We start from the raw sequence: 27,787 nt of genomic DNA on the forward strand, positions 1-27,787 counted from the left end.
CTAGGAAAAGGAAAGGGTTTCTTTTTCTCCGAGCTTTGTGGCCGTCTCTCTCTCCTAAAGTCGGCTCTCTCTCTCCTCTCTCTAGGGCTTCGGCCGTCTCTCCATCTTCTAGGTATTGGGCCGGTCTTAGACCGAGTCTGGTTAATGACAATCCACTCCATGATTTATAACACATATATATATTTTTTTAGCATCTGACCATTTAGTTATTAGTAATCACACTAATAAAAATATAGACATATATATAGCACATCATTTGATAAGTACCAGTTACTATTTTTAGTGGCTTTTATGAAACTGTTGTGATTTTAAGGTATTAATTTTACTAGAGTTTTAGTGGATTTTATGAAATTTGTTGACGATATATATAGACCAATAGTATATATTCGTTATTAAAATTAAGTATATCGTCTATGACTTGTTGCAGAAAACATTATGGTCACTAGATTCATTTGCTGATCCACAGCAATAACCCATGTATTACAGTCCCAAGCTACAAGTCTAAGAAAAAGCCCAGTACAAGCATAAAGAAACAAGTCTTCGTTTCTTGTTGTTGTGGTCTACTGTTTAAAAGTGATACAGAGAGATGTAAGTGTTTTATAATCACATCCACTAAACCCTGTTTTAAGGCCTCTGTAAATAACACTTGGTTAGTTGGTTTAGGATGATCAATACAAAAATTGAAACACACACATTGTAAGAGTTTGTAACTACACCAAGTATATGTTATAACTTAGAAACTAGAATTAAGTTATCCTGCAGGATCGACCGACACTTCTCCAATTTTTCAAATATAATCTAGCTGTTGTCAATATATCTATTATATGAATAGTCCTTTATTGCGGGAATGCGTATAATTTAAACACTAGAGAGAAGAACATTAAACGTGCTCAAAACATTAAAGAATACTACTATAAAATTAAAATAATTTCATTTTGTTAGATACAAAGTTTATTTTACATCTATAAATACCATACATCTACAATAGTCCATCTTCATCTCAAACAAACAATCACAAAAAAGCCCTAGAAAACACAAAGATGGGTGTCCGTACGCACCTCATCGTCTTCGTCTCCATTTTTACAGCCATAACTCTGATATCAGAAGCCCAGTACCTTATTCCGGTCATGAAACACGAACCCTCCAAACAATATTATACCACTGTCAATATCGGAGCCGGCGGAATGTCGTCTCCCGTTAACCTCCTCCTCGACCTCGGAACCAACCTCACGTGGCTCAACTGCCGCAAAATCAGATTATTATCATCACTCCACGTCGTCAGTTGCAAGAGCCCCATCTGCAAATCAATCCCCGGCAATGGCTGCGACGTCAAAAACACCTGTCTTTACACGCAACCAAGGCCTCTCGGTAAAAACACCGCAGTGGCCACCGGCCGTGTTGTTCAAGACAACGCCACCATCTTCACTACACAAATAGGAAAACCAATCTCCATACTGTTAGGAAATATGCGGTCAAATTTTGCGGTAAACCAGAATTTATGGGAGCGGGAAAGAAGCACACACACAAAATTGTTAACGGAGTTCGGCCAATGTTGCCTACGTCTCCGGACCTGCTACAGATATTTTATTATCAACCAGAGAAATTTTACAAGCTCACAACTCACACCCCGATCCCAAATACACTCAGAAATTACTCGTAATTTCTTAAAGAAGATTTTTTTGTGAGAAAAAAAAACTTTTTTTTTTCTTCTTCTCTTCTCTCGTTCTCTCTCTGTTTTCTTGTTTTTGGGATACATTTCTTCTTCTCCTTAGCTCTCCTTTTATAAGCATGAAGAAGGTGTTTGGTGAGCTCACAATCTTTGACAAAACCAACGTCAACAATTTCAGCTCACCGTCCATGCCGTCACCGTCCATGCCGACCAACACGTAAAATGTGTTTTTTTTTACTTACAATCTCCCACTTGAAGACTGATTTCAATCTGTCTTCACACATTGATCGATGTAGCAGGTCTCCCCAGCTTGTTACTCCAACAAGCCAACTGAGGTTGCACACAACCTCAGCTTATCATACGGCACGACCTTCGTCAACATGTCTGCCGGATTCTTGCTTCTTGGGATCTTCTCAAGCACCAACATTTCATCTTCCAACGCTGATCTGATGAAATGATACCGACGATGTATGTGCTTCGTCCGAGCATGGTAAACCGGATTCTTTGCCAAATCGATGGCACTTTTACTGTCACAGTACAACACACATTTCCCTTGGTCATGGCCTAGCTCTTCTAGAAAAGACTGTAGCCATATCATCTCTTTTGTTGCCTCTGTTACAGCAACATACTCAGCTTCACAGCTTGATAGAGATACAATTTTCTGCAACTTTGAAACCCAACAAATTGCAGTACCGCCAAAGGTGTAGACATACCCGGTTGTGCTCTTCGTGCTGTCAATGTCACCTCCATTGTCAGCATCAACATATCCCCACAATCCCATCTCAGACTTCGTGAAACATAGCGACAAACTTGGATTTCCTTTTAGATATCTGAAAATCCACTTGACGGCTTCCCAATGTTCCTTTCCTGGATTGCTCATAAATCTGCTGACGACTCCCACTGCATGTGCAATGTCTGGCCTTGTACATATCATCGCGTACATCAGGCTGCCTATAGCAGAAGCATATGGAACCTTATCCATACATGCCATCTCGTCTTCCGTCTTTGGAGACTGTTCTCTGGATAACCGAAAGTGACTTGCCAGGGGAGTACTGACTGGCTTCGCGTCATCCATGTTAAACCTCTTGAGGACTTTCTTCACATACTCCCCTTGTGATAGCTTAAGACCTTCCTTGCTCCTACTGATTCTCATTCCTAGAATCTGTCTTGCTTCTCCAAGGTCTTTCATCGTAAACTCTTCTGAGAGTTTCGTCTTCAAGCTATTGATCTCGTGCAAGTCTGCTCCTACTATCAGCATGTCATCGACATATAGGAGCAATATCAAGTAGGACTCTTCAAGCGTTTTGAAGTAACAACAGTGGCCAGCTTCACACCTCAAGAAACCAACGCCTTTAATAAAGTTGTCGAACCGTTTATACCACTGTCTTGGAGCTTGTTTTAAGCCGTACAAACTCCTTTTCAGCTTGCAAACAAGGCTTTCCTTCCCTTTGATCTCAAAGCCTTCGGGTTGCTTCATATAAATTTCCTCATCCAAATCACCGTGAAGAAATGCCGTCTTCACATCCATCTGTTGAAGATGCAGATCTTCTTGTGCTACCAGCCCAAGAACCGTTCTAATGGTCACCATCTTGACTACATGAGAGAAGATTTCGGTGTAGTCAACGCCTTCTTTTTGTTGGAATCCCTTCACAACAAGCCTCGCTTTATAGCGCTTACTCCCATTAGGTTCTTCTTTTATTCGGTAGACCCACTTGTTATGCAATGCATTTTTCTCCTTAGGCAAATCTGCTAACTCCCACGTGTGATTGGATAACAACGAGTCCATCTCGTCGTTCATTGTAAGCTCCCACTTGATCGACTCATCAACTTGCATAGCTTCCTCATAACATTCAGGCTCGCCTCTGTCTGTGAGCAGAATGTAGTTGAGCGATGGAGAGAATCTTACTGGCTTTCTGATGATTCTGCTTGACCGTCGTAACTCCGTGACTGGTGTATATGAGACCACTTCAGAATCATCACTTTCTTCAGCCTCACCACTCTCGTCTTGAGAGATTTCTTCTTCTGCTGTTGCGGTATCCTGTGGCAACTCCGGTGTCAGGATATCTTCTAAGTCAACAGCTCCAGGCTCTTTCTTCTCCGAGCCTTCTCTTAGCTTATCCTTGTACAACGCTTCTTCGTTGAACACAACATTCTTGCTGCGGATGATCTTCCGATTTTCATCATCCCAAAACCGGTAACCAAACTCCGCGTTACCATAACCGATGAAGTAACACTTCTTAGACTTCGAGTCAAGTTTACTTCTTGCAGCATCATCAATATGAACATAAGCTAAGCATCCGAACACCTTTAGATAAGAAAGATTTACTTTCTTTCCACTCCAAAATTCTTCAGGGATCTTAAATCCCAACGGTACAGACGGTCCTCTGTTTATTAAGAAGGCTGCGGTATTGATTGCATCTGCCCAAAACGTCTTTGGCAATCCACAGTGCAATCTCATGCTCCTTGCACGCTCATTCAAGGTTCGGTTCATCCTTTCCGCTATTCCATTCTGTTGAGGCGTTCCAGGAATAGTCTTTTCCATCTTGATCCCATTATCAGAGCAATATCTGTTGAACTCGTCGGTGATGTACTCTCCACCATTATCAAACCTTAAACACTTCAACTTGAGATTCATCTCAATCTCAACCATGGCTTTCCATATTTTGAAAACCGAAAACACTTCATGCTTGTTCTTCATGAAGTAAACCCACATTTTTCTTGTGGAGTCGTCGATAAAGGTCACATAGTAGTACAAACCTCCCAGCGATGCAACAGGAGCGGGTCCCCACACGTCAGTGTGCACCAGCTCTAACTTCTCAGATTTTGGCTCTCTTCCTCCTTTAGAGAAACTAACTCGTTTCTGTTTCCCAAAGATGCAGCTTTCACACATCTGATGATCCACCGTCTTCAGATCCGGAAGAGCGCCATTTTCCACCATGAGTTTCATCCCTTTCTCACTCATGTGCCCCAACCTACAATGCCACAACTTGGTCTGTTTGGCATTCTCGACAACAGCAACAATGTCTTGATAACTCGTGGTCATATAAAGAGTGCCTCTTTTATGACCTCTAGCCACCACCATGGAACCTTTCTTGACTCTCCAGGCTCCACCACCAAAATTAACATCGTGCCCCATATCATCAAGTTGACCTACTGAAATCAGATTTCGCATCAACTTTGGCACATGTCTGACCTTCGTAATCTTCCACACACGTCCGTCTGACATTTTCAGGTTGATATCTCCAATACCAACTATGTCCAAAGGTAATCCATCAGCAAGATATACCTTTCCGTAATTTCCCCCAACATAATTTTCCATAATGTTATGGTGCGGTGTGGTGTGGAATGATGCTCCTGAGTCAAGAACCCATGAATCGACTGGGCTATCAACAGAGGATATTGACGCTTTGGTGGTACTTGTAGCTGCATCATGAGCTTCAATTTTCCTCGGGGAATCAACAGACACTACCAATGCATCAGCGATTTCACGTGTCACTACATTGGCTCCGCCTCTAGTGTTGTCTTCCTTCTTCGGTGGTGCTCGGCAATTCTTCTTAATGTGACCTGTCTTTCTACAATTCCAGCACTCTGCAGGCTGTCGGAATTTGGACTGACCCCGTCCATTCCTTGACTTCGATCTGCCATTACTCCGATTATTTCTATCTGGGTTTCTCCCTCTGTTTTCCACGTTGAAAGCAGAGCTCGTTGATGCCTCCCCAGAGTCTATCCTTCGAACTTCCTCAGCAAGGATATGATCTCGAACATCATTGAATTTGAGCTTTTGAGTACCCACAGAATTACTAACCGCTGCGCTCATTGGCTCCCAACTATTTGGCAGAGATGCCAACAAAATCAGTGCTCGCACTTCATCTTCAAACTCGATTTCAACTGATGACAGTTGGTTGACAATCGTGTTGAACTCGTTCACATGTGCGGCAACCAGGCCACCTTCTTCCATCTTCAGATGAAAGAGTTTCTTCATGAGAAACACCTTATTGTTTGCCGAAGGTTTCTCATACATATCAGAGAGAACTTTCATGAGCCCTTCTGTGGTCTTCTCCTTCGCAACGTTGTGAGCAACGTTTTTCGACAGCGTTAACCTTATAACACCCAGAACTTATCTGTCAAGGAGCTCCCACTCATCCTGATCCATCTTCTCAGGCTTCTTGCTCAGCGGTTGATGAAGCTTCTTTCCGTACAGATAATCTTCAATTTGCATTCTCCAAAATGCATAATCTGTACCGTCAAATTTCTCGATACTGTGCGCCGAACCGTCTTCGCCTCCCATCGTTTCTGGAACCACCGTGTATTAGAACACCTACGTCGACAAACCGATGTTACCGACAAAAATTCACTATTCACGAATTACTGTTCACGTGAATAGTAACTCCGCAAAAAATTTGACCGATCACCGTAACTCAAGCTCTGATACCAGTTGTTAGGAAATATGCAGTCAAATTTTGCGGTAAACCAGAATTTATGGGAGCGGAAAAGAAGCACACACACAAAATTGTTAACGGAGTTCGGCCAATGTTGCCTACGTCTCCGGACCTGCTACAGATCTTTTATTATCAACCAGGGAAATTTTACAAGCTCACAACTCACACCCCGATCCCAAATACACTCAGAAATTACTCGTAATTTCTTAAAGAAGACTTTTTTGTGAAAAAAAACTTTTTTTTTTTTTTCTTCTTCTCTTCTCTCGTTCTCTCTCTGTTTTCTTGTTTTTGGGATACATTTCTTCCTCTCCTTAGCTCTCCTTTTATAAGCATGAAGAAGGTGTTTGGTGAGCTCACAATCTTTGACAAAACCAACGTCAACAATTTCAGCTCACCGTCCATGCCGTCACCGTCCATGCCGACCAACACGTAAAATGTGTTTTTTTTTTACTTACACATAGCCCCTTCCCGCCGCTTCACATTCTCCTGCGCCGTCGAGAAATACCTCCAAGGCCTTGCCCCTCCCATCGCCGGATTTGTGGCTCTTTCTCTGGGAGAGTTTCCCTTCTGGAGACAGATAGCGTCAGCGTATAACGTCATCCCGAAGTTCGCTCTCTGCTTGCCTTCTTCCAGCCTCGGGTACTTCTATATCGGCACCCATTCGTTCGGTGGCAGTAACCCCGTTCCGATGACTTTGACGCCGTTGAAAATTGACTCGGGAAAATATCTAGTCTCTGTTACCTCGATCTACGTTGACGGAGTTCCTTTAACGTTGGACCCAAGTTTGCTTGCGGGCGGAGCCCAGCTCAGTACAGTGGTTCCATACACCGTACTTCAAACCGATATCTACAATGCTCTTGCTCAGTCTTTTACTCTTAAAGCAAAGGTATTATATAACTAAACTATTTTATGATTTTATCTAGTGAACTGATAAATTTGATTCACGAAACATGTTACCATTATTTTTGGTGAAAACATGTTTAAGCTGTTTTACCAAACTGATTTTGTTGTAAGCATTCTTAAGCCAAGCAAGTTAACTTCATTTCATACCCTCGGTTTAGAGATTACAGAATAATTTGATTATTTGCTATCAAGTGGTTGTTTGATTATAGTACTTATAACTTGCGTTTTAAGGATTCAATTAGAGTTTAGGGTTTAAGAAAAAATATGATAAAGGGGATGATGTGGTAAAATGGTATGGTGTAAATAGATAAGTGATTTTGGGGTTTAGGGATTTGATTTTCGGGGTTTCAGATATAGTCCTAGTAAATTCGTCGTAATAGAAAACGCACGGGCCTGGTAGATTCCTCGTAATACATGTGTCCTTGTAAATTCGTTGTAATGCTTTCCTTGTAATTTCATTGTAAAGCTTTCCTTGTAAAGTCGTGTAAAATTTTCCTTGTAAATTCGTCGTAAATATTCCTTGTAAATTCGTTGTAATTCTAAAAACGCGGACCTGGTAGATTCCTCGTAACACTAAAAACGCGGGCCTGGTAGATTCCTCGTAAAATTACGGCGACTTTACGAGGAATGTTGTTTTCTTATATAAACTCGAAACATGAATGAAGAATGACTCCTTCATTCATCTCAAACCACTTCTCTCCTTCTCTCAAAGGTATGTTGTTTTTAATATTAATTTAGGTTTAGGTGGTTAGTTTAGGTGGTTAGTTTAGGTAATTAGTTTAGGTGATTAGTTTAGTTAATTAGATTAGGTGGTTAGTTTAGGTGGTAATTTTAGGTAACAAAACTATATTCAAATATTAGGTTGAGGCATTTAAACGACTGATTAGATATTTTTTTTAAAAAATTAAATATATTTTTTTTCTTATAATTTTATGTAATTAATTATATTAATATGTTTCTTTTTTTCAAGGTGGCTCCTAAAAAGATGGAACTGACGGTATGAATAAGCTTCATCAATGAAGCCACAAGGACGACTTCATCCTACTCTTCGAGACGGAACCCATAGATGAAGTACGAGACTCTCCAGGAAGAAACACCTCCAACAACTACTTCGACGGCGTTCTCCCTTAGCTTTTTATTTTTCAATTTTTTTGTTTTCTATTATTAATTTGAATATTATTTTATGACATTTATATATTTTAAAAAAAAAATATTTTAATTTTCAATATGTTATTTTATAAATTATATATTTTGATTTTGAATATTTCATAATAATATAATAATATGACAATGAGATGTAAATTTCTCGTAAAAATTACGAGGATTTTACAAGTATTTCCTTGTAAAATCCTCGTAATCTTTACGAGAAATTTACTAGGAAATACTTGTAAATTCCTCGTAAATATTACAAGGACTTTACATTAAAAGACTTGTAAATTCGTCGTAAATTGTACAAGTACTTAAAGACGACTTTACAAGGAAACTATACGAGTCTTTTACGATGAAGCGTAACTACGAAACTACGACGAAATACTCTCTTTCGCTTTTACAACGAATTTATTTCGTCGTAAATGTTACATGGAAGTTACGACGAATCTTGCATTACGACGGGCGTTTTACAACGAAACGCTATTCCTTGTTAATTCGTTGTAACCCTTCTATTACAACGAATTAACAAGGAATATGACCCTTGTAATAAATATGTTTTGTTGTAGTGAAAAACTTGTTAACTAGATATATATCTAGTTGAAAAACTTAAGTAACAACCTTTTAGTAGTAGGTAAAAATAAGACCATGTTTTAATAGATTAGATTCACCAAATGTTTAAGATTTTTGCACATTTATTAATAATTGTGAAACTTGCAAAAAAAATTTTAACAAAATTTAGACATAAAATTCAAGAATATTAATAATTTATTTTTATTCTCTTTTCCAACCTTTTCAATATCTACTTACTATTCTATTGAAACATCAGTCATATACATCATCTATCTGGTTTTATTATTATTTTTTTAATTAATCTGGAGATCTCTCGGGTGACGGAAATGATCGGATTGATCTCTGAATGAAAGTGCAATCTGTGGATATACCCTCTCTTCAAGAATCCAATTGAAACCTAAGACATGATTTCATATCTATATGGCTACATAATGAATTGTAATGAGATATTTTCGAACCCGAGTTGCTTATCTCTCAAAAGTTCGCTTACCACTAGACCATCATCTCGTAATTATCTATCTGAACTTATTTTATAAATAATCTAAAAGTGGATAGTAAAAGTTTCCATAATAGTTTTCATGGGAAATAACAAAATAGAAAACTTCTAAATAAATATACCCAAGGTCTTAAGCTTTGATACCAAAGATCACTCCATAACGCGAAGATATGGAGTTGGTTTAGATCAATTTTACTCAATTTTCTCTTTTACTCTATTTTAGAGGAAAAAATGAAGTTTTGTATTGGAGATGCTCTAATCACACTCTATTTTTTACTCTAAAACATAATTTAGAGTAAAAGTGCTCCAATGGTACCCTATTTTTCACTCTATAATAGAGTAAAAAATGAGTTTACTCTATATATAGAGTACGTTGTTTTTGTTTGCTCATCACTCTATTTTTTTACTCTAATAGAGTATCATTGGATTATAAGAGCAACTTTAACCCCACTCTATTTTCTACTCCAAAATAGAATTTAGAATAAAAACGCTCTAATGATACTCTATTTTCCACTCTATAATAGAGTAAAAAATAGGTTTACTCTATATATAGAGTAAAAAATAGGTTTACGAGGAATGTTGTTTTCTTATATAAACTCGAAACATGAATGAGGAATGACTCCTTCATTCATCTCAAACCACTTCTCTCCTTCTCTCAAAGGTATGTTGTTTTTAATATTAATTTAGGTTTAGGTGGTTAGTTTAGGTGGTTAGTTTAGGTAATTAGTTTAGGTGATTAGTTTAGTTAATTAGATTAGGTGGTTAGTTTAGGTGGTAATTTTAGGTAACAAAACTATATTCAAATATTAGGTTGAGGCATTTAAACGACTGATTAGATATTTTTTTAAAAAAATTAAATATATTTTTTTTCTTATAATTTTATGTAATTAATTATATTAATATGTTTCTTTTTTTCAAGGTGGCTCCTAAAAAGATGGAGCTGACGGTATGAATAAGCTTTATCAATGAAGCCACAAGGACGACTTCATCCTACTCTTCGAGACAGAACCCATAGATGAAGTACGAGACTCTCCAGGAAGAAACACCTCCAACAACTACTTCGACGGCGTTCTCCCTTAGCTTTTTATTTTTCAATTTTTTTGTTTTCTATTATTAATTTGAATATTATTTTATGACATTTATATATTTTTTTAAAAAAATATTTTAATTTTCAATATTTTATTTTATAAATTATATATTTTGATTTTGAATATTTCATAATAATATAATAATATGACAATGAGATGTAAATTTCTCGTAAAAATTACGAGGATTTTACAAGTATTTCCTTGTAAAATCCTCGTAATCTTTACGAGAAATTTACTAGGAAATACTTGTAAATTCCTCGTAAATATTACAAGGACTTTACATTAAAAGACTTGTAAATTCGTCGTAAATTGTACAAGTACTTAAAGACGACTTTACAAGGAAACTATACGAGTCTTTTACGATGAAACGTAACTACGAAACTACGACGAAATACTCTCTTTCGCTTTTACAACGAATTTATTTCGTCGTAAATGTTACATGGAAGTTACGACGAATCTTGCATTACGACGGGCGTTTTACAACGAAACGCTATTCCTTGTTAATTCGTTGTAACCCTTCTATTACAACGAATTAACAAGGAATATGACCCTTATTTTATTTTTTCTTCTAAATCTTATTATGACCAACTTATCAATAACAAAATATACAAACAATGAAGTTACAAATACTTATGACCAATAACACAAAAAATATTATACATACTTCCAAAATATTTTGCACCAAATTATATAATTTTCATATAAGATTAAATTATGAGTATATATGATAAATATTCTGCGTGAATGCGCGGACTCGAACCTAGTTGCACGCGTTTCGAATCGACTACAAGAAAACATGCCTATAACGAGGAAAAATTACGAGGAAATATATTCCTCGTAAATTTACGAGAAAATTACTACGATTTTACGACAAAACTGAATTTCGTCGTAAAGTCGTAGTAAAGTTACAAGGAAAATTTTTCGTGGTAATTTACATGTAAATTTACGTCGATTTTACGAGGAAAGAGAAAATTCGTTGTAAAGTCCTTGTAACGTTACAAGGCTTTTACGACGAAACATGTTACCATTAATTTTTGTGAAAACGTGTTTTAAGCATGCTTTACCAAACTGATACCCTCGGTTTAGAGATTTTGGAATAACTTGATTAGCTGCTATCAAAGTTACACCTCGTGAACGAATAGTTGCTAGAGAAGAATCACTTTTGCAAGAAGAAGTGTGTATCACTGAAGTGGAAGTATCTGAACAACAAACTGATGACATCCTTCTAATTGATGTGGATAACCGTTAATATGAAGATCTTTTCGACGATATGACGAATGAAGAAAGTGAAGAAGAGTTCGATGCAAGCGATGATAATCATTGTACTGATATTGTTGAAAACTCGAATGATTCAGAATGTTGTAATATATGTTTTAAATATTTTAAAAATATATATAAATCAGTTTAAGACTTAATGCAAGTGTATATTGTTTGGTTATAATAATTATTTGTTGACTTTTAAGGATTTAATTGGAGTTTAGGGTTTAAGAGAAAATAGGATAAATGGGAGAATGGGGGAATGGGGTAAAAGGGATATTAGGTTATAGGTAAGAGACTTTGAGGGTTAGGGATTTGATTTTCAGGGATTCAGATATAGTCGTAGTAAATTCGTTGTAATGGAAAACACGGGTCTGGTATATTCCTTGTAATACACGTGTCCTTGTAAATTCGTTGTAATCATTTCCTTGTAAATTCGTTGTAAAGATTTCCTTGTAAATTCGTTGTAATGCTCCCTTGCAAATTCGTTGTAACTCTAAAAACGCGGGCCTGGTAGATTTGTCGTAAACATGTGTCCTTGTAAATTCGTTGTAATTCTTTCTTTGTAAATTCGTTGTAATGTTTTCCTTGTGAATTCGTTGTAACTTTACAAGGATTTTTTTCACGAAACATGTTACCATTATTTTTGGTGAAAACGTGTTTAAGCTGTTTTACCAAACTGATTTTGTTGTAACCATTCTCAAGCCAAGCAAGTTAACTTCATTTCATACCCTCGGTTTAGAGATTACATAATAATTTGATTATTTGCTATCAAGTGGTTGTTTGATTATAGTACTTATAACTTGCGTTTTAAGGATTCAATTAGAGTTTAGGGTTTAAGAAAAAATATGATAAAGGGGATGATGTGGTAAAAGGGTATGGTGTAAATAGATAAGTGATTTTGGGGTTTAGGGATTTGATTTTCGGGGTTTCAGATATAGTCCTAGTAAATTCGTCGTAATAGAAAACACACGGGCCTGGTAGATTCCTCGTAATACATGTGTCCTTGTAAATTCGTTGTAATGCTTTCCTTGTAATTTCATTGTAAAGCTTTCCTTGTAAAGTCGTGTAAAATTTTCCTTGTAAATTCGTCGTAAATATTCCTTGTAAATTCGTTGTAATTCTAAAAACGCGGACCTGGTAGATTCCTCGTAACACTAAAAACGCGGGCCTGGTAGATTCCTCGTAAAATTACGACGACTTTACGAGGAATGTTGTTTTCTTATATAAACTCGAAACATGAATGAGGAATGCCTCCTTCATTCATCTCAAACCACTCCTCTCCTTCTCTCAATGGTATGTTGTTTTTAATATTAATTTAGGTTTAGGTGGTTAGTTTAGGTGGTTAGTTTAGGTAATTAGTTTAGGTGATTAGTTTAGTTAATTAGATTAGGTGGTTAGTTTAGGTGGTAATTTTAGGTAACAAAACTATATTCAAATATTAGGTTGAGGCATTTAAACGACTGATTAGATATTTTTTTTTTAAAATTAAATATATTTTTTTTCTTATAATTTTATGTAATTAATTATATTAATATGTTTCTTTTTTTCAAGGTGGCTCCTAAAAATATGGAACTGACGGTATGAATAAGCTTCATCAATGAAGCCACAAGGACGACTTCATCCTACTCTTCGAGACGGAACCCATAGATGAAGTACGAGACTCTCCAGGAAGAAACACCTCCAACAACTACTTCGACGGCGTTCTCCCTTAGCTTTTTATTTTTCAATTTTTTTGTTTTCTATTATTAATTTGAATATTATTTTATGACATTTATATATTTTTTAAAAAAAATATTTTAATTTTCAATATTTTATTTTATAAATTATATATTTTGATTTTGAATATTTCATAATAATATAATAATATGACAATGAGATGTAAATTTCTCGTAAAATTACGAGGATTTTACAAGTATTTCCTTGTAAAATCTTCGTAATCTTTACGAGAAATTTACTAGGAAATACTTGTAAATTCCTCGTAAATATTACAAGGACTTTACATTAAAAGACTTGTAAATTCGTCGTAAATTGTACAAGTACTTAAAGACGACTTTACAAGGAAACTATACGAGTCTTTTACGATGAAGCGTAACTACGAAACTACGACGAAATACTCTCTTTCGCTTTTACAACGAATTTATTTCGTCGTAAATGTTACATGGAAGTTACGACGAATCTTGCATTACGACGGGCGTTTTACAACGAAACGCTATTCCTTGTTAATTCGTTGTAACCCTTCTATTACAACGAATTAACAAGGAATATGACCCTTGTAATAAATATGTTTTGTTGTAGTGAAAAACTTGTTAACTAGATATATATCTAGTTGAAAAACTTAAGTAACAACCTTTTAGTAGTAGGTAAAAATAAGACCATGTTTTAATAGATTAGATTCACCAAATGTTTAAGATTTTTGCACATTTATTAATAATTGTGAAACTTGCAAAAAAAAATTTTAACAAAATTTAGACATAAAATTCAAGAATATTAATAATTTATTTTTATTCTCTTTTCCAACCTTTTCAATATCTACTTACTATTCTATTGAAACATCAGTCATATACATCATCTATCTGGTTTTATTATTATTTTTTTAATTAATCTGGAGATCTCTCGGGTGACGGAAATGATCGGATTGATCTCTGAATGAAAGTGCAATCTGTGGATATACCCTCTCTTCAAGAATCCAATTGAAACCTAAGACATGATTTCATATCTATATGGCTACATAATGAATTGTAATGAGATATTTTCGAACCCGAGTTGCTTATCTCTCAAAAGTTCGCTTACCACTAGACCATCATCTCGTAATTATCTATCTGAACTTATTTTATAAATAATCTAAAAGTGGATAGTAAAAGTTTCCATAATAGTTTTCATGGGAAATAACAAAATAGAAAACTTCTAAATAAATATACCCAAGGTCTTAAGCTTTGATACCAAAGATCACTCCATAACGCGAAGATATGGAGTTGGTTTAGATCAATTTTACTCAATTTTCTCTTTTACTCTATTTTAGAGGAAAAAATGAAGTTTTGTATTGGAGATGCTCTAATCACACTCTATTTTTTACTCTAAAACATAATTTAGAGTAAAAGTGCTCCAATGGTACCCTATTTTTCACTCTATAATAGAGTAAAAAATGAGTTTACTCTATATATAGAGTACGTTGTTTTTGTTTGCTCATCACTCTATTTTTTTACTCTAATAGAGTATCATTGGATTATAAGAGCAACTTTAACCCCACTCTATTTTCTACTCCAAAATAGAATTTAGAATAAAAATGCTCTAATGATACTCTATTTTCCACTCTATAATAGAGTAAAAAATAGGTTTACTCTATATATAGAGTAATTTGTTTTTTTTTGTTTAACACTCTATTTTTTACTCTAAAATAGAGTACCATTAGAGCAACATCCAACTCTATTATAGAGTTATTCTATTTTGGAAGAAAAAATAAAGTAAACCAGGAGGTAGTTTAACTCAATTCTATTATAGAGTTACTCTATTTTAAAGTAAAAAATAGAGTCAACCATTGAAGATGGTCTTAGCGACATTAGTTTTTGATCCAAAATCAGTGTTTTTAAAACCGGACCGACCCGATGGTTGGACCGGGTTCAACCATGAACCGAGTATATAACTGGGTTGGGTCTAATAATTGTTCAACATAGCCGGATTGGAACTTAAAGTTATTAAACTATTAAAACTATCAAAATCTATAAATCATGCATATGAACATAAAACTAGTTTGTATTTATAATTTTTTATGTTTAAAAGTTATTTATATTTTAATTATGTATCATATTTACTAACATTATTTTTAAATTTATATACTAAAAATATATTAAACCAGATTATTGAACCAGGTTTGACCGGATCAAACCATATTGAACCGTGATCCAACAATTCTTTGGTTCAGCTTCCGGTGCGGTTTTAAAAACATTGCCCAAAATAAAACTATAAGAAAACATATAAGCATCATGACCTTGATTCTTTTTATATTGTTTTCGTCTTCTTAGAAAATGTGTGTAGTTATCTCATCATGATCTTAAAAAAGTAACATGTCTTCAAAAGACTAGTAGAACTATGTATGTGGAGAATAAAATTAGGCCACACTGTTCACATACTGTATATTTCTAAAAATATTATAATTAATTATTACTAGTTAGTCAGTGTACATAGAGATGCTAAAGAATATGTAAAGAAACCCATATGATATTTTCCGTCGAGACACTAGTTATTAATACATAATGCAAGTAGAATCCAGTCCATGTGAATTCTATAAGCTCACTTTTTTTTAATGTTAATGAAGAATAGACTTCACTAATCCAGTAGATTGTTTAAGAAAACTATTATTATATATGATGTAAAATAGAAATAAGAGATGGGTAACACGAAGGGTCACTTGTATTGTGAACCGAGTATAGGATAATAGTCCATAAGGAGGAAAAACATTACTAAAAAAAAAAGAAAAAAAGATAAAATTGTTATGAACCAGATTGTGGATGACTTATAATCAAGAGATTATGATTTGTAATTTTTCCATTTATCTATGACGGTGTAATCTCCTATATAAGGAACCTCTATGTTATGAATATTGATAGATTTTTCCATTACTTTTATAACACGTTATCAGCACGAAACTCTAAATCTCTAAGCTAATACCCAAATCGAAAAACCCTAAAACCCTAACCCTAGCCGGCGATCCGACGAACCCTAAACCCCGATCGCGTCTCTTGTTCCCGCATCTGCTCCAGCTCGCGTCCCCGATCAGCTTCAGCCCAAGGCGTTTCTGATCCTAGCTCAGACGTTCGCGACCCGAGAGCAGCTCCAGCATTCGACCTCTTCCTCGTTCGCGACAGCATCAGACAGCTTGCGTCCGACGATCAAGGCGTTCCTGATCAAGCAACAAAGGATGTCCGCGACCCGATAGAAGCGACTCGATCCATTTCAGCCCGCGTCCCGTTCGTGTCCAGCTCGCGGCTCAACTCCTTTGATGGTCCGATTCAACAATCATCTAAGGTTAAAAGGTAATTCAAAACCTAAGAACCCATAATCGAACATGGATTGATTGATAAAGAATGAAACCCTAAAACCCTAATCTTTATGAATCAAAACCATAGGGTAATAGATCAAAAATCTTAATTGAGTAAATCGACGCTCTAAAAGTTCGATACCCCAAACCCTAAATCATGTTCCTACATGATTAAAACCCCAAATCAGTTTTTACAAGTTAAAATCCGATAAACCCTAAGTAATATAAGTATTTGAATTAATTATACTATAATTATCAAATCACATATTAAAACCCTAATCGAATATTTTGAAATCAAAACTGTTTTCGGTTTTGATCACTGAGGTTTTAAATCTGATTGAATCTGATGCTATGTTGCTAGAATTGTTTGACCGTTAAATTGATAGATTTATTTTCTCATCCTGCTTGGTTAATTGTTCATCTGATTTAAAATTGTTTAAACCGACCAGCCTGTTAAAACATTGATTGAATTCGATAGGTTACTAGCTTGCTTTGCTTATATAATCTGATAGGTTGATAGATTGATTGAGGTTTACTTGTTTAAAATATGAATGATCTGATTGCATGATTCTTGAGGTTTAATATCATCTGCTAGGATTGATAGCTTTGTAATCTGATCTGTTTTAAATAGAAACCCTAAATAATCCGTATGATAGGTTATATTGATTTGATTTGGATGTCTTTGAGAATTGAGAATCCGTATGCTAGGTTGATAGATTCATGATAAAATCTAATGTCTTGAGGTTTAAGATTGTATGCTAAGTTCGATTAAATTGATTGATCTGATTATATGTTTTTGAGGTTTGATAAATTCGGATACTAGATAAATTATTTACACATGGTTTATGCTAAATACCAATCAGCCTTGAAACTGATTCATTGAAATTCAGTGACTAATAAATCTTTTTACTAGTCTTGCTAAAATCCATTGATTGTTAAACCCTAATTGCATGATTAATTGAATTCGTTTTTGCTAGTCTTGATAAACCATAATATTATGAGCACATATAAATAGTATTGCTGAGACTTGCTAGAAATTGACTGATTGATTAACTGCCTTTAAGATTGATATTCTCATTGTCCTCACAAGATTGAAATCCGAATTGATTATTTTTAAGAGTAAGGCCGCATGAAAATTATACCTAAATATTGAGTGATATATGATTTGAGATGTCGAAAATCAACCTGGATTTTGCTGCCCTAAATCTCTCTGGAGATAATTATTTACGGTGGGCATTGAATACAAAGATTATCCTAAAGTCAAAAAAACTTGGTGAATGTATCATAGAAGGCAATAATGCCAATGAGAAAGATTGATACAGGGAAATATTAATTGTTAGCCATCATCTAATTAAGAGTCTCAAAGATCAGTATCTGACTATAGAGAATCCTCTAGACCTTTGGACAGAGTTAAAAATCGAGATATGATCACCAAAGAACGGTGTTATTACCAAAGACCTTATTTGATTGGAGGAATCCTAGAATCCAGGACTATAAGTCCGTGGATGAGTCTATTACTAGCTGGGCAAAATAATGGATTACTGATGAAAAACAGTGAATTGAGACCTCCTGGATTAACCCCATTACCTGATACCAATAAGGCCGCAGAAGAAAAAAAAAAGGTAACCACGTCCAGAATGATAGACCACACAGTCATGGCCGTGGAGGGTGGAAAGAACGTGGCGATAGCCACTATAACACATTTGGCTGTGGGAATCACTATGGGAGAGACCGTGGGAATCACTATGGCAGAGGCCGTGGGTATCAATCCAATTTGAGCCATGGTCAAGGCAGTGGCCGTGGTATATCCTTTAAACCACAAAGCTCGACCAAATCAGTGTGCCATAGATGTGGAATGGGGAACCATTGGGCTAAGATATGAAGGACTCCCAAACATTTATGTGACCTCTATTAAAGAGAGTCTGAAAGGGAAGAATCCTGAAATCCACTTGGTCTATAAAGATGGTGAAAATAATTTCGAACATGATCAAGATGATCTTATGGAATATGAGACTTATTATTGCCTAAAAGAATCAAGTTGATAATCTGATTTCGACATCAAACTTGTGTGATTGCTTTGCTTGTATGCTTTCTCTGAATTTTATCTCCTTGAATTTATTTCTATTAGATTGTCTGCTTAGATTAAATGAATGAATGATTTTTCTATATGAGTACACTGAAAAACGCCAATATAAGTACTAAAGCATGTATCGCCAGTCTAAAAGAAGACTATGGCTAGGCTAATATATTATTGCCTAAGGGTATGCATCTAGAAATCAGTGATGCCTTATATTCACTCAGCTCTAAGAGCAAGAGCAGCCTATTGAGTTTTAAAGATATAAGAATGAATGGTTTCTGTATTGAAACAATGGGTGAAGGAAACAAAGAGTTCCTTCAGATATATGTATAAAATCGCCCAAAACCATAATAAGTCATAAAGACTATACCTGCATTCTCTACTGACCTAGACTATGCATAGATCAGTATGATAGAGGCTAAAAGCTTGCGAAAATATACACTTTATGGCACGACCGGATTGGCCATCCTGGCCCAAACATGATGCGAAAATTGATATTCAAAAGACACATATTAAAAGATAAGAAGAGTTATCCCAAATAATCTCACGTGTGTAGCATGTACACAAGGAAAACTCATTAGGCCATCACCAGTAAAACGTCTACGAGCCCCTTTTTCATAAATAAAGATTATATGTCTAGATAATACTGATGAATACATGTCCCAAGCGTTTAAATGATTATGGTATGTCCATGGGGGTAAGTGTGGACAGTTCTGTGATACATGTCCATACCAAGAACGGCTTGGCCGAAATCTTTTAAAACACAAATAGTTGATTGATAGACCATAACTTATGAGGTCAAAACTCCCATTCACAGCTTGGGCCACACAAAATTTACATGCACCTAAGTTAATACGCATCAGGACATTTAGTGAGCATAGATATCCCCTATCACAATTATTAACGGGTCAAGAGCCAGACATATCCCATCATAGGACATTTGGATGTGCTGTCTATGTACTAATTTTTCCACCATAGAGAACTAAGATGAGACCCCAAAAGGAGGATGGAGATATATGTTGGATATGATTCTCCCACAATAATAAAGTACTTTGAGCCAACTATGAGTGATTATATTTGAGGCCAGGTACACAGATTATTTTAAGACCTGGAGGAGAAAAATAATAAAGCTGGTAAAAGAATGGTAAAGAAATAGAATGAAATCAACCATCAATGTCTTGGCAAGATCCTCGGACTAAAGAATGTGAAATAGACGTCCAAAGATTATACATTTACAAAGCTAGCTAATCAAATGCCAGACACATTTGCTGATCCGAAAAAGAATGACTAAGTCATATATAAACCAGCTTGTAAAGCACCAACGAATTTGATGTCCAAGAAGAGACACAGTCAAGCTGCTACATAGTCTAGACAACGTATGAAACGTGGTAGACCAAATAGGTTCCAAAAGATAAGAATCCTCGGAAAAAAAAGAAAGGTGCAGAGAATGATAATCAAAATCCAAATCTGAGGTTACTAAGGAAACCATCCCAGACATGGAGATAAGGCCGGCCGGTTCTAAGGTACAAGTAACAAACAATGTAGCTTGGGATGCCAAGCTGCAAAGTATTAAAGATCCTGATAATAATGAATCTCAATCGATTCTATCATGTCTAGAACATAATGGAACCAATAAGGAATGCCGACATAAGATGATTTATTTGCATACAAGGTAGCACTTGAATTTATGAATATAAGCGAGGATCATGAACCCACGTCAATATAAGAGTGCGCACTCGTAGAACAGATTGGATTGAATGAAAACGTGGGGTTAAATAGTTTAAGGAAGAAAGGCGTATTTGGCCATATGATTAAGACGCCATATGATGTTAAAACCAGTGGATATAAATGGGTCTTGTGAGGAATAGAAATCGTGAGATATAAAGCTGATGTTGCACAATGATTCTCACAAAGACCAGTAATAGATTATGAGGAGACATACTCCCATGTGGTGGATGCAACTACTTTTAGATTTCTCATAAGTCTGGCTATATAAGAGAGAAAATTAGACTTGCAGCAAGTTGATGCAGTGACTGCATATTTATATGGTCCACTGGATAATGAAAGTACTAGAGGGTATTGAGCTGAAAGTACAATAAGTTCTCGAGAACAATATTGATAATCATCAAAGTATATGATCTGAATATCCTAGGAACCTCTGATACAATTTCTCAAACAGTTGAATATCTCAAGAAAGAGTTTGAGATGAAAGATCTTGGAAAACAAAGTTTTGTTTGGGATTACAGCTTGAGTACATTAACAATGAAATCCTTGTGCATCAAATAGTATATACAGAAAAGGGTACTCAAAAGATTTAATATGGACCAGTCTCACCCATTATCTAGTACTAGGTGTGAGATCACTTGTTTTGGATACGGATCCATTCAGTCCAAAGGTGGACGATAAAGAAGTCCATTTAGTCCTGAGATGGACGATGCAGAAGTCTTGTTTTAGACACTGATCTGATTGGTCCATAAGAAGGACGATGAAGAAGCCTTTGATTTTGGTTTATTTTATACTAACCAGCTTAAAGAGGGGTTATTTGGTTTTGTTGATTTGTTTTCAGACAGGTTATGTTTTACACATGGTGGTACACGTATATCACAGCAACATCATCCAGGATTTCGTGTGTGTGTATTTGAGGTCGATGACTAAATATGTTCGATCAAATTGTGGCATGGCCGATGGTAAAGAAGAACCAACTATCATGTTCGAGGACGAAGCATATTCTGCCCAAGATCTTCATCACCCACGGATTTCAGAAAATTGGAGAGGTCCAAGGGACCTTCAGTAATGTCCAAATCAAGGGGAATATGTGTGTTGTACTCTTTTTCCTTCACCTTGGTTTTGTCCCAATTGAGTTTTTCTGGTAAGGTTTTAATGAGGCAACATTAAAACACATTACAAGCTCTAAATGGTTATGGCATCCAAGGGAGAGTGTTATGAACTAGATTGTGGATGACTCATAACCAAAAGATTATGATTTGTAATCTTTCCTTTTATCTATGACGGGGTAATTTCTTATATAAAGAACCTTTATATTATGAATATTGATAGACTTTTCTATTACTTTTATAACAAAAATAAATTAAAGAGAAGATCACATCACACGTGAATCAAGCACAAAGGGTTATGTGAGTAATGGGACACCAATACTGATAATATTATAATGTTTGTTGCTCCATTTCAAGAGAATATGTTTACTAGAGGTAATTTTTCTAGTTCTTTATCATAGGAACAATTCTTGTTATTATGGTAGTTTTATCTAACCAAACCCATTTTCTAGCTAGAAACTAACTAAATCTCTTAGACTATATTTGCGAAGTGATTTTGCCACGTCCTTTCTATAATCAATTTAACAAAACAAATATGACATGACTACTAAAATTGATGACATGGCTTCTAGAAAAATATGACGTGAATAATTTCATTTAATGTTGATTTATATTTTTGGTAAACTTATTAGAATTTGGTAATAATTTATATATTACATTCAATATTGATATTTTTTTTTGGTAATTTTTTTTTTAAATATGGTAATAGCTAATACATCATCTATAAAATAAATATATTCATATATAACATTTCAAATTTCGAAATATTATTATTTTGTGTAATTATACAATTTGTATTACTAAAGCTTTAAAAAATTTCTACAATTTTTAAAAAATTTAAATATCTAATCGTAAGATCATTAGTTTCTTATATATCTACAATTTTATAAATATTGTTTATGCTAAATTTTTGATAATTATACAATTTATATCATTTTTATTAGTTTTATACAAATTAATTTAATATATATCAAATCTATATTAAATATTAATAAGAAAATAGTAAAATCTATAATATTTAATAAAATTTATTTTTAAATATAAGTTGGATTTTAAAATTTTTTTACTGCACCATGGAAAACACCTAGTAAACTTGTAAAAACTAGTAAGTGTGTCCATTACCTTAACTAAGAGGAATAGTATTATTGAGCTTCGAACCCAAAACATGTTATATCGTTGCACTTATTGTTAACCACCATACCACGGCAAATACGTATGCCATTGTTAAAGAACAAAATTTACATATAGTAGAAATATAGTTATTTTAAATATTCAATTTTTTAAAAAAACTTACTCCCCAATTTACTTGCTATTAGACAATATTTATCGTAAAAATATTCAAAATTGAAAATATATATTAAAACCCATAGGTGTACATGTAAGTTTTTGTGAAACATTATACATGTGGAGAGTGAAATATATGTGTACACGTTGACGATACAAACCGTACATGTTGATAGTGAAAATTTTTGGTTTTGATTAAAAGGAGATTTCATAATTTTGTCTATAATTATTATGTTAGACAGTTTTAGCTATAAATTTAATAAATAAAGTAAGATAATTATTTGTCAAAGATTTCTTTTAAAAATATTTCCCATCACAAAAGTATGTTACTATCTGAACATTTTTAAATAAGAAGTAGAGATAAAAGTTCTAGTGGAAAAAATGATTTTAGTACTTTGCATAAAACATGATTTTTTTACTTTGGTGGAAAACATGATTTTGTGGTTTTAGCAAAAAAAGTTCCATCTAACATTTTGACAAGAAATGTATTTTACGGTTTTGAAGTGAAAATATTATTTTGTGATTTTGGATTTTAACCAGAATGTAATTGTGGTTTTAAATAGAAAACATGATTTTACGGTACATTGCTTTTCTAATATACAATGTACACATATGAAGACGTACACATGTAATCTTTGTACAAGGTGTTATTCGTTTGTTCATCTGTCATTTTCCATTTAGATGATCTAGTCAAATGATTCATCTGGATATTATTTGGACTGTTCGTTTCTCCATCCGAATAGTTCATCAAGATGAGTTTAGTAAGAAAATGACTTATATACCTTATTTTGATTTAATCAAATTTTATCTTTTTACCTACATTAATTGTTTAATTAATCAAAATATAATTATTTTAAAATATGTTTTTTTTTGTGGGAAATATAGTTTTGTTGTTTTAAAGAAAAGCATAATTTTGTGGTTTTGGTGGAAAAATGAATTTTGTGGTTTTGGCGAGAAAATATGATTTTGTGGTTTTGGCGGGAAAATGAAATTGTGGTTTTTGGTGGGAAATGCATTTTTCCGATTTGGAGGAAATTGCATTTTTGCGGTTTAGGCGGGAATATGCGTTTTGCGGTTTTGGCGGAAAAAAATATTTTTCCGGTTTGTGTGGAAAAATGTGTTTTTAGATTTTGGCGGGAAAATACATTTCTAGGTTTTGGTGAGAAAATACGTTTTTATGGTTTTGGTGTGAAAATGTGATTTTAGGTAACAGGGAAAATGTGTTTTTGCGGTTTTGGCGGGAAAATACGTTTTTGCGGTTTTGGCGGGAAAATACGTTTTTGCGATTTTAGCGTAAAAATGCGTTTTTATGATCTTGGTGGAAAAATACATTTTTACGGTTTTGGCGGAAAAAATGCGTTTTGTGTTTTTGGCGAAAAATGTGTTTTGCAGTTTTGGCGGGAAAATGCATTTTTGCGATTTTGGTAGGAAAATACATTTTTAGTTTTTGTGGAAAATGTATTTTTTTGCGATTTTGGCGGGAAAATGTGTGTTTGGCGGTTTTTGTGGGAAAATGTGTTTTGCAGTTTTCGCGAAAAATGCATTTTTGGTAAGAAAATGCGTTTTTGCAATTTTGGTGGAAAATACATTTTTCGGTTTTAGTGGAAAATGTGTTAGTTTTGGCGAACAGTGAATTTGTAGTTTTGGCGGAAAATTTTTTTTTTTGTGGTTTTTTGCGAAAATACGTTTTTGTGGTATTGGCGGAAAATACGTTTTTGTGGTTTGGCAGAAAAATATATTTTTGTGGTTTTGACAGGAAAATGCATTTTGGTGTTTTTGGCGAAAAATGTGGCTAAACTTGAAAACAAATATTATTAGAATAAGGGTAAACTTGTCATATGTTTTTGGACATGTTAATCTCCATTCAGATGCACCAATTAAATTCATCTCAATGAACCATCTGGATGAGTCTTATTTTAGGTTAAATTTTCAAAACTCACCGAAATGGATCTTTCAGATGATTTTTAATTTTATGTCTAAAGGGCTGTCTGTTTCACCATCTGTCATTTTTATCCGGATAATCCATTTACATGATTAATCTTGATGTTACTGAGACTGTTCGTTTGTCCATCCAAATGTTTCATTTAGATGATTCAAATGTTTCATTTAGATGAATCATCTAGATAGATCATCTAAATGGACTTATGTTCGTTTCTTTATCTTCATTTCCATCTAGATGAATTTAGTAAACAAATGACTAATATACCCTTATTTTGATTTAATCATATATGTTTATATTAATTTTAACTATTTTAATTGTTAATGATGTTTTTGTTTATAAAATGTATAAAACTAATAGTTTTCTTAATCTATATACACGATCTTAAATCTTCATATGATAAAAGTACCGAGAGAGTATTTATCAACTTATGTATTGATATGGGTATACGACTGGATGCAACAGTTGATGTCATCATCAAAACGCATCAACGAAGGAGGCACAGTGTGGAGATTTTAATGAGATTGAAGCTCTAATACAGAGCCTGAAGGAGAGAGGGCTGGTTGAATGGGACGATATAAGTTGTGGAGGAGAGGAGACAAATACAAATCAATTTTCAGCTCTAAGGAAACTTGGAAACTGATAGGAGTACCTCGAGCGAAGGTGAATTGGAGCCCTGGGATCTGGTTCGCTTGCAACACACCTAAATACTCTTTCATGGCTTGGCTTGCAATCCTCAATAGACTTGCAACAGGAGACAGGATTCAGCAATGGAACACTTAACACCCTAGCTCATGTGTGCTCTGCAATAGTTCGATGGAGTCAAGAGATCATCTTTTCTTCGTATGCAAATTTTCAGAGGAGGTTTGGAAAGGTTTAACTCAGAAGCTGTTAGCTACACGCTATACCTGCCCATGGGACCAAGTTATACAACTGCCGATTGATCAAAACAGAGACAAAACAGAGCTTTTCATTATTAGATATTTTTTCCAAGCAATTATGTATGCTATATGGAGGGAACGCAATCAACGTAAGCAAGGGGAAGAACCAAGGACTCCGGGACAGTTAATCAAAACGGTGGACAAGAACGTTCGCCACAGGCTCTCTTCATCAGGCTCAAGGCGCACACGGGTGATTTATCCATCTGGTTTGCTTAAGTCTGATTTATGAAAAATTCTATCCGAAGTAACACAAAGCATAAAACCGATTTTTTTGTTTGAATTAATTTAACATTCTTTAAAAAAAAAACAATTTATGTATATCATGTCTACTAATTTCATCTTTGTTTGGGTTTTAACTTGAATTTCATAGAATATAGGAATGTCTGAGACCCTAGAACATCCACCATTTAAACACTGCTTCGAAGAAGGCGCTTCCGGGAAGAACATGGATGTATCGGTGATGGAAATTGGGCTGCCAGGGAATGGAAAGGAGGTGAAGTGGAGGTTTCAAGGTGCGAATATAGTGGAGAGAGTATCAGAGACGGTTATTTGTTTGGCGTTCGTCGACGGAGGAAATAAATCTAATGAGTTCATGATCATTGGGACACATCAGCTTTAAGAATATTTGATTGAATTTGATTTAAGAACCACGCGAATGGCTTTTAGTGACCCACTCATGCTCCATAACACTAGCTGCTCCACGTACCCTTCCCAGCTTTAAGATATCGTCTGCGCTGATGTATTTTTTCAAAAATAAGTTGCTACTTGTTTTTCATGTCACTATTATATATCATACTAAGATAAGGCGCGGGATAAGATGATTAAATTTGTTATTTTGAAGATAAGAAAACATTAGATATGTTTAATTTGGATATTAGTTTGTTTTGAGTTGGTTGTTTCGGGTTTTAATATGGTCCAATTCTATAACTACATTTTAAATCAATTATTTTGTTCGGTTATAATGGTTGAGGTTTTTGATTTTATGTTGATAACCCAAAGACTAAAAGTATTTATTTGGTTTCATGTTATATGAATTTTAGACAATTCTAATGTCAACCAATCATTTCATATTAAAATTTCTAAACGGATGCAAAATTAAATCAAATTGAGGTAATTGTTGACGAAAAAAAGAAATTTATAAAAAAACATTTCAGTACAATTTGGTTAATAGTAAGATGACGTCCCATTAAAAATAGATTTTTCCGAAATTACTATAGATTTAGAATCGAATATTTAATTATATAGGTATTCACTTCAATGTACATATATGTATGTGTATGTAAAAATATAAAAAATGGTTGATAAATATATAAAGATACAATTAATTAATATTAAAACAAAATTTTGGTCAATATAACAATTGAAACTTAAAATGCTTAAATAAAATTAATTAATCATTTAGACAAAGTTATTTTATCATATAAAGAAAATCAAATCGTATACATAAACAATAAAAATATTGTGCTCCCATAACTTTATAACTCCAAAAACAATAAAAATATTCTCAAACAGGCAATACTTGGTGCAAACTCAAAATCTTAATTACGAATATATTATATTTCCGATTTCTGGTACCTTATTTAATGGTTTGCGTAATCTCCAAGTCAAATCCGAGCTCCAGCTTATAAGTTGGAGTATAATTTATTTCCGATTTATGCACCTTATATGATTTTCTGGCTTAAACTCCAAGACTAATGAGAGAGTTAATAATAAGGGGACCGATAAAGTATAATTCGAAAATTAGAAGTCATAAAACAATTAATCGAAAATAATTTGACTTGACAATTAAATACGTAAATTCATTTTAATATTTACTATAATATGTATCTAACGTAAACCAATAAAATCAAGCTTACGGAATTCATATATGAGGTGTATCCCGGACTCATAAAAATAGTGAAACGATATTTAAATGGTCAAACCGTTAGTACGAAAAAAATTGAATTTAAATTTATTACTATTTTCTTAGATATTTTCAAATTTAGTATATCATAGTTGTAAAGTTAAATAATCATAAACAAATAAAACAAAACTGAACAAAGTAATAAAACAGAGGGTTTCTATTAATTTAAGAATAACAAAGAAGTTCGAGATAGACAGATC

The 27,787-nt window shown here is 34.2% G+C and overlaps 1 protein-coding gene across 1 annotated transcript; it reads left to right on the forward strand.

Annotated features, from left to right (window-relative positions):
• Window positions 1–469: 469 nt before the first annotated feature.
• LOC106433631 (probable aspartic proteinase GIP1) lies at window positions 470–26,923 on the forward strand. The gene is made up of 3 exons (XM_013874462.3): window positions 470–1,451; window positions 6,566–6,994; window positions 26,055–26,923. Exons 1-3 carry the CDS (start codon window positions 1,041–1,043, stop codon window positions 26,301–26,303), a joined length of 1,089 nt encoding a protein of 362 aa, XP_013729916.1. The 5' UTR covers window positions 470–1,040; the 3' UTR covers window positions 26,304–26,923.
• Window positions 26,924–27,787: the final 864 nt, after the last annotated feature.

Source organism: Brassica napus, chromosome C9 (genome assembly GCF_020379485.1).
Source record: "Brassica napus cultivar Da-Ae chromosome C9, Da-Ae, whole genome shotgun sequence".
Lineage (NCBI taxonomy): Eukaryota > Viridiplantae > Streptophyta > Magnoliopsida > Brassicales > Brassicaceae > Brassica > Brassica napus.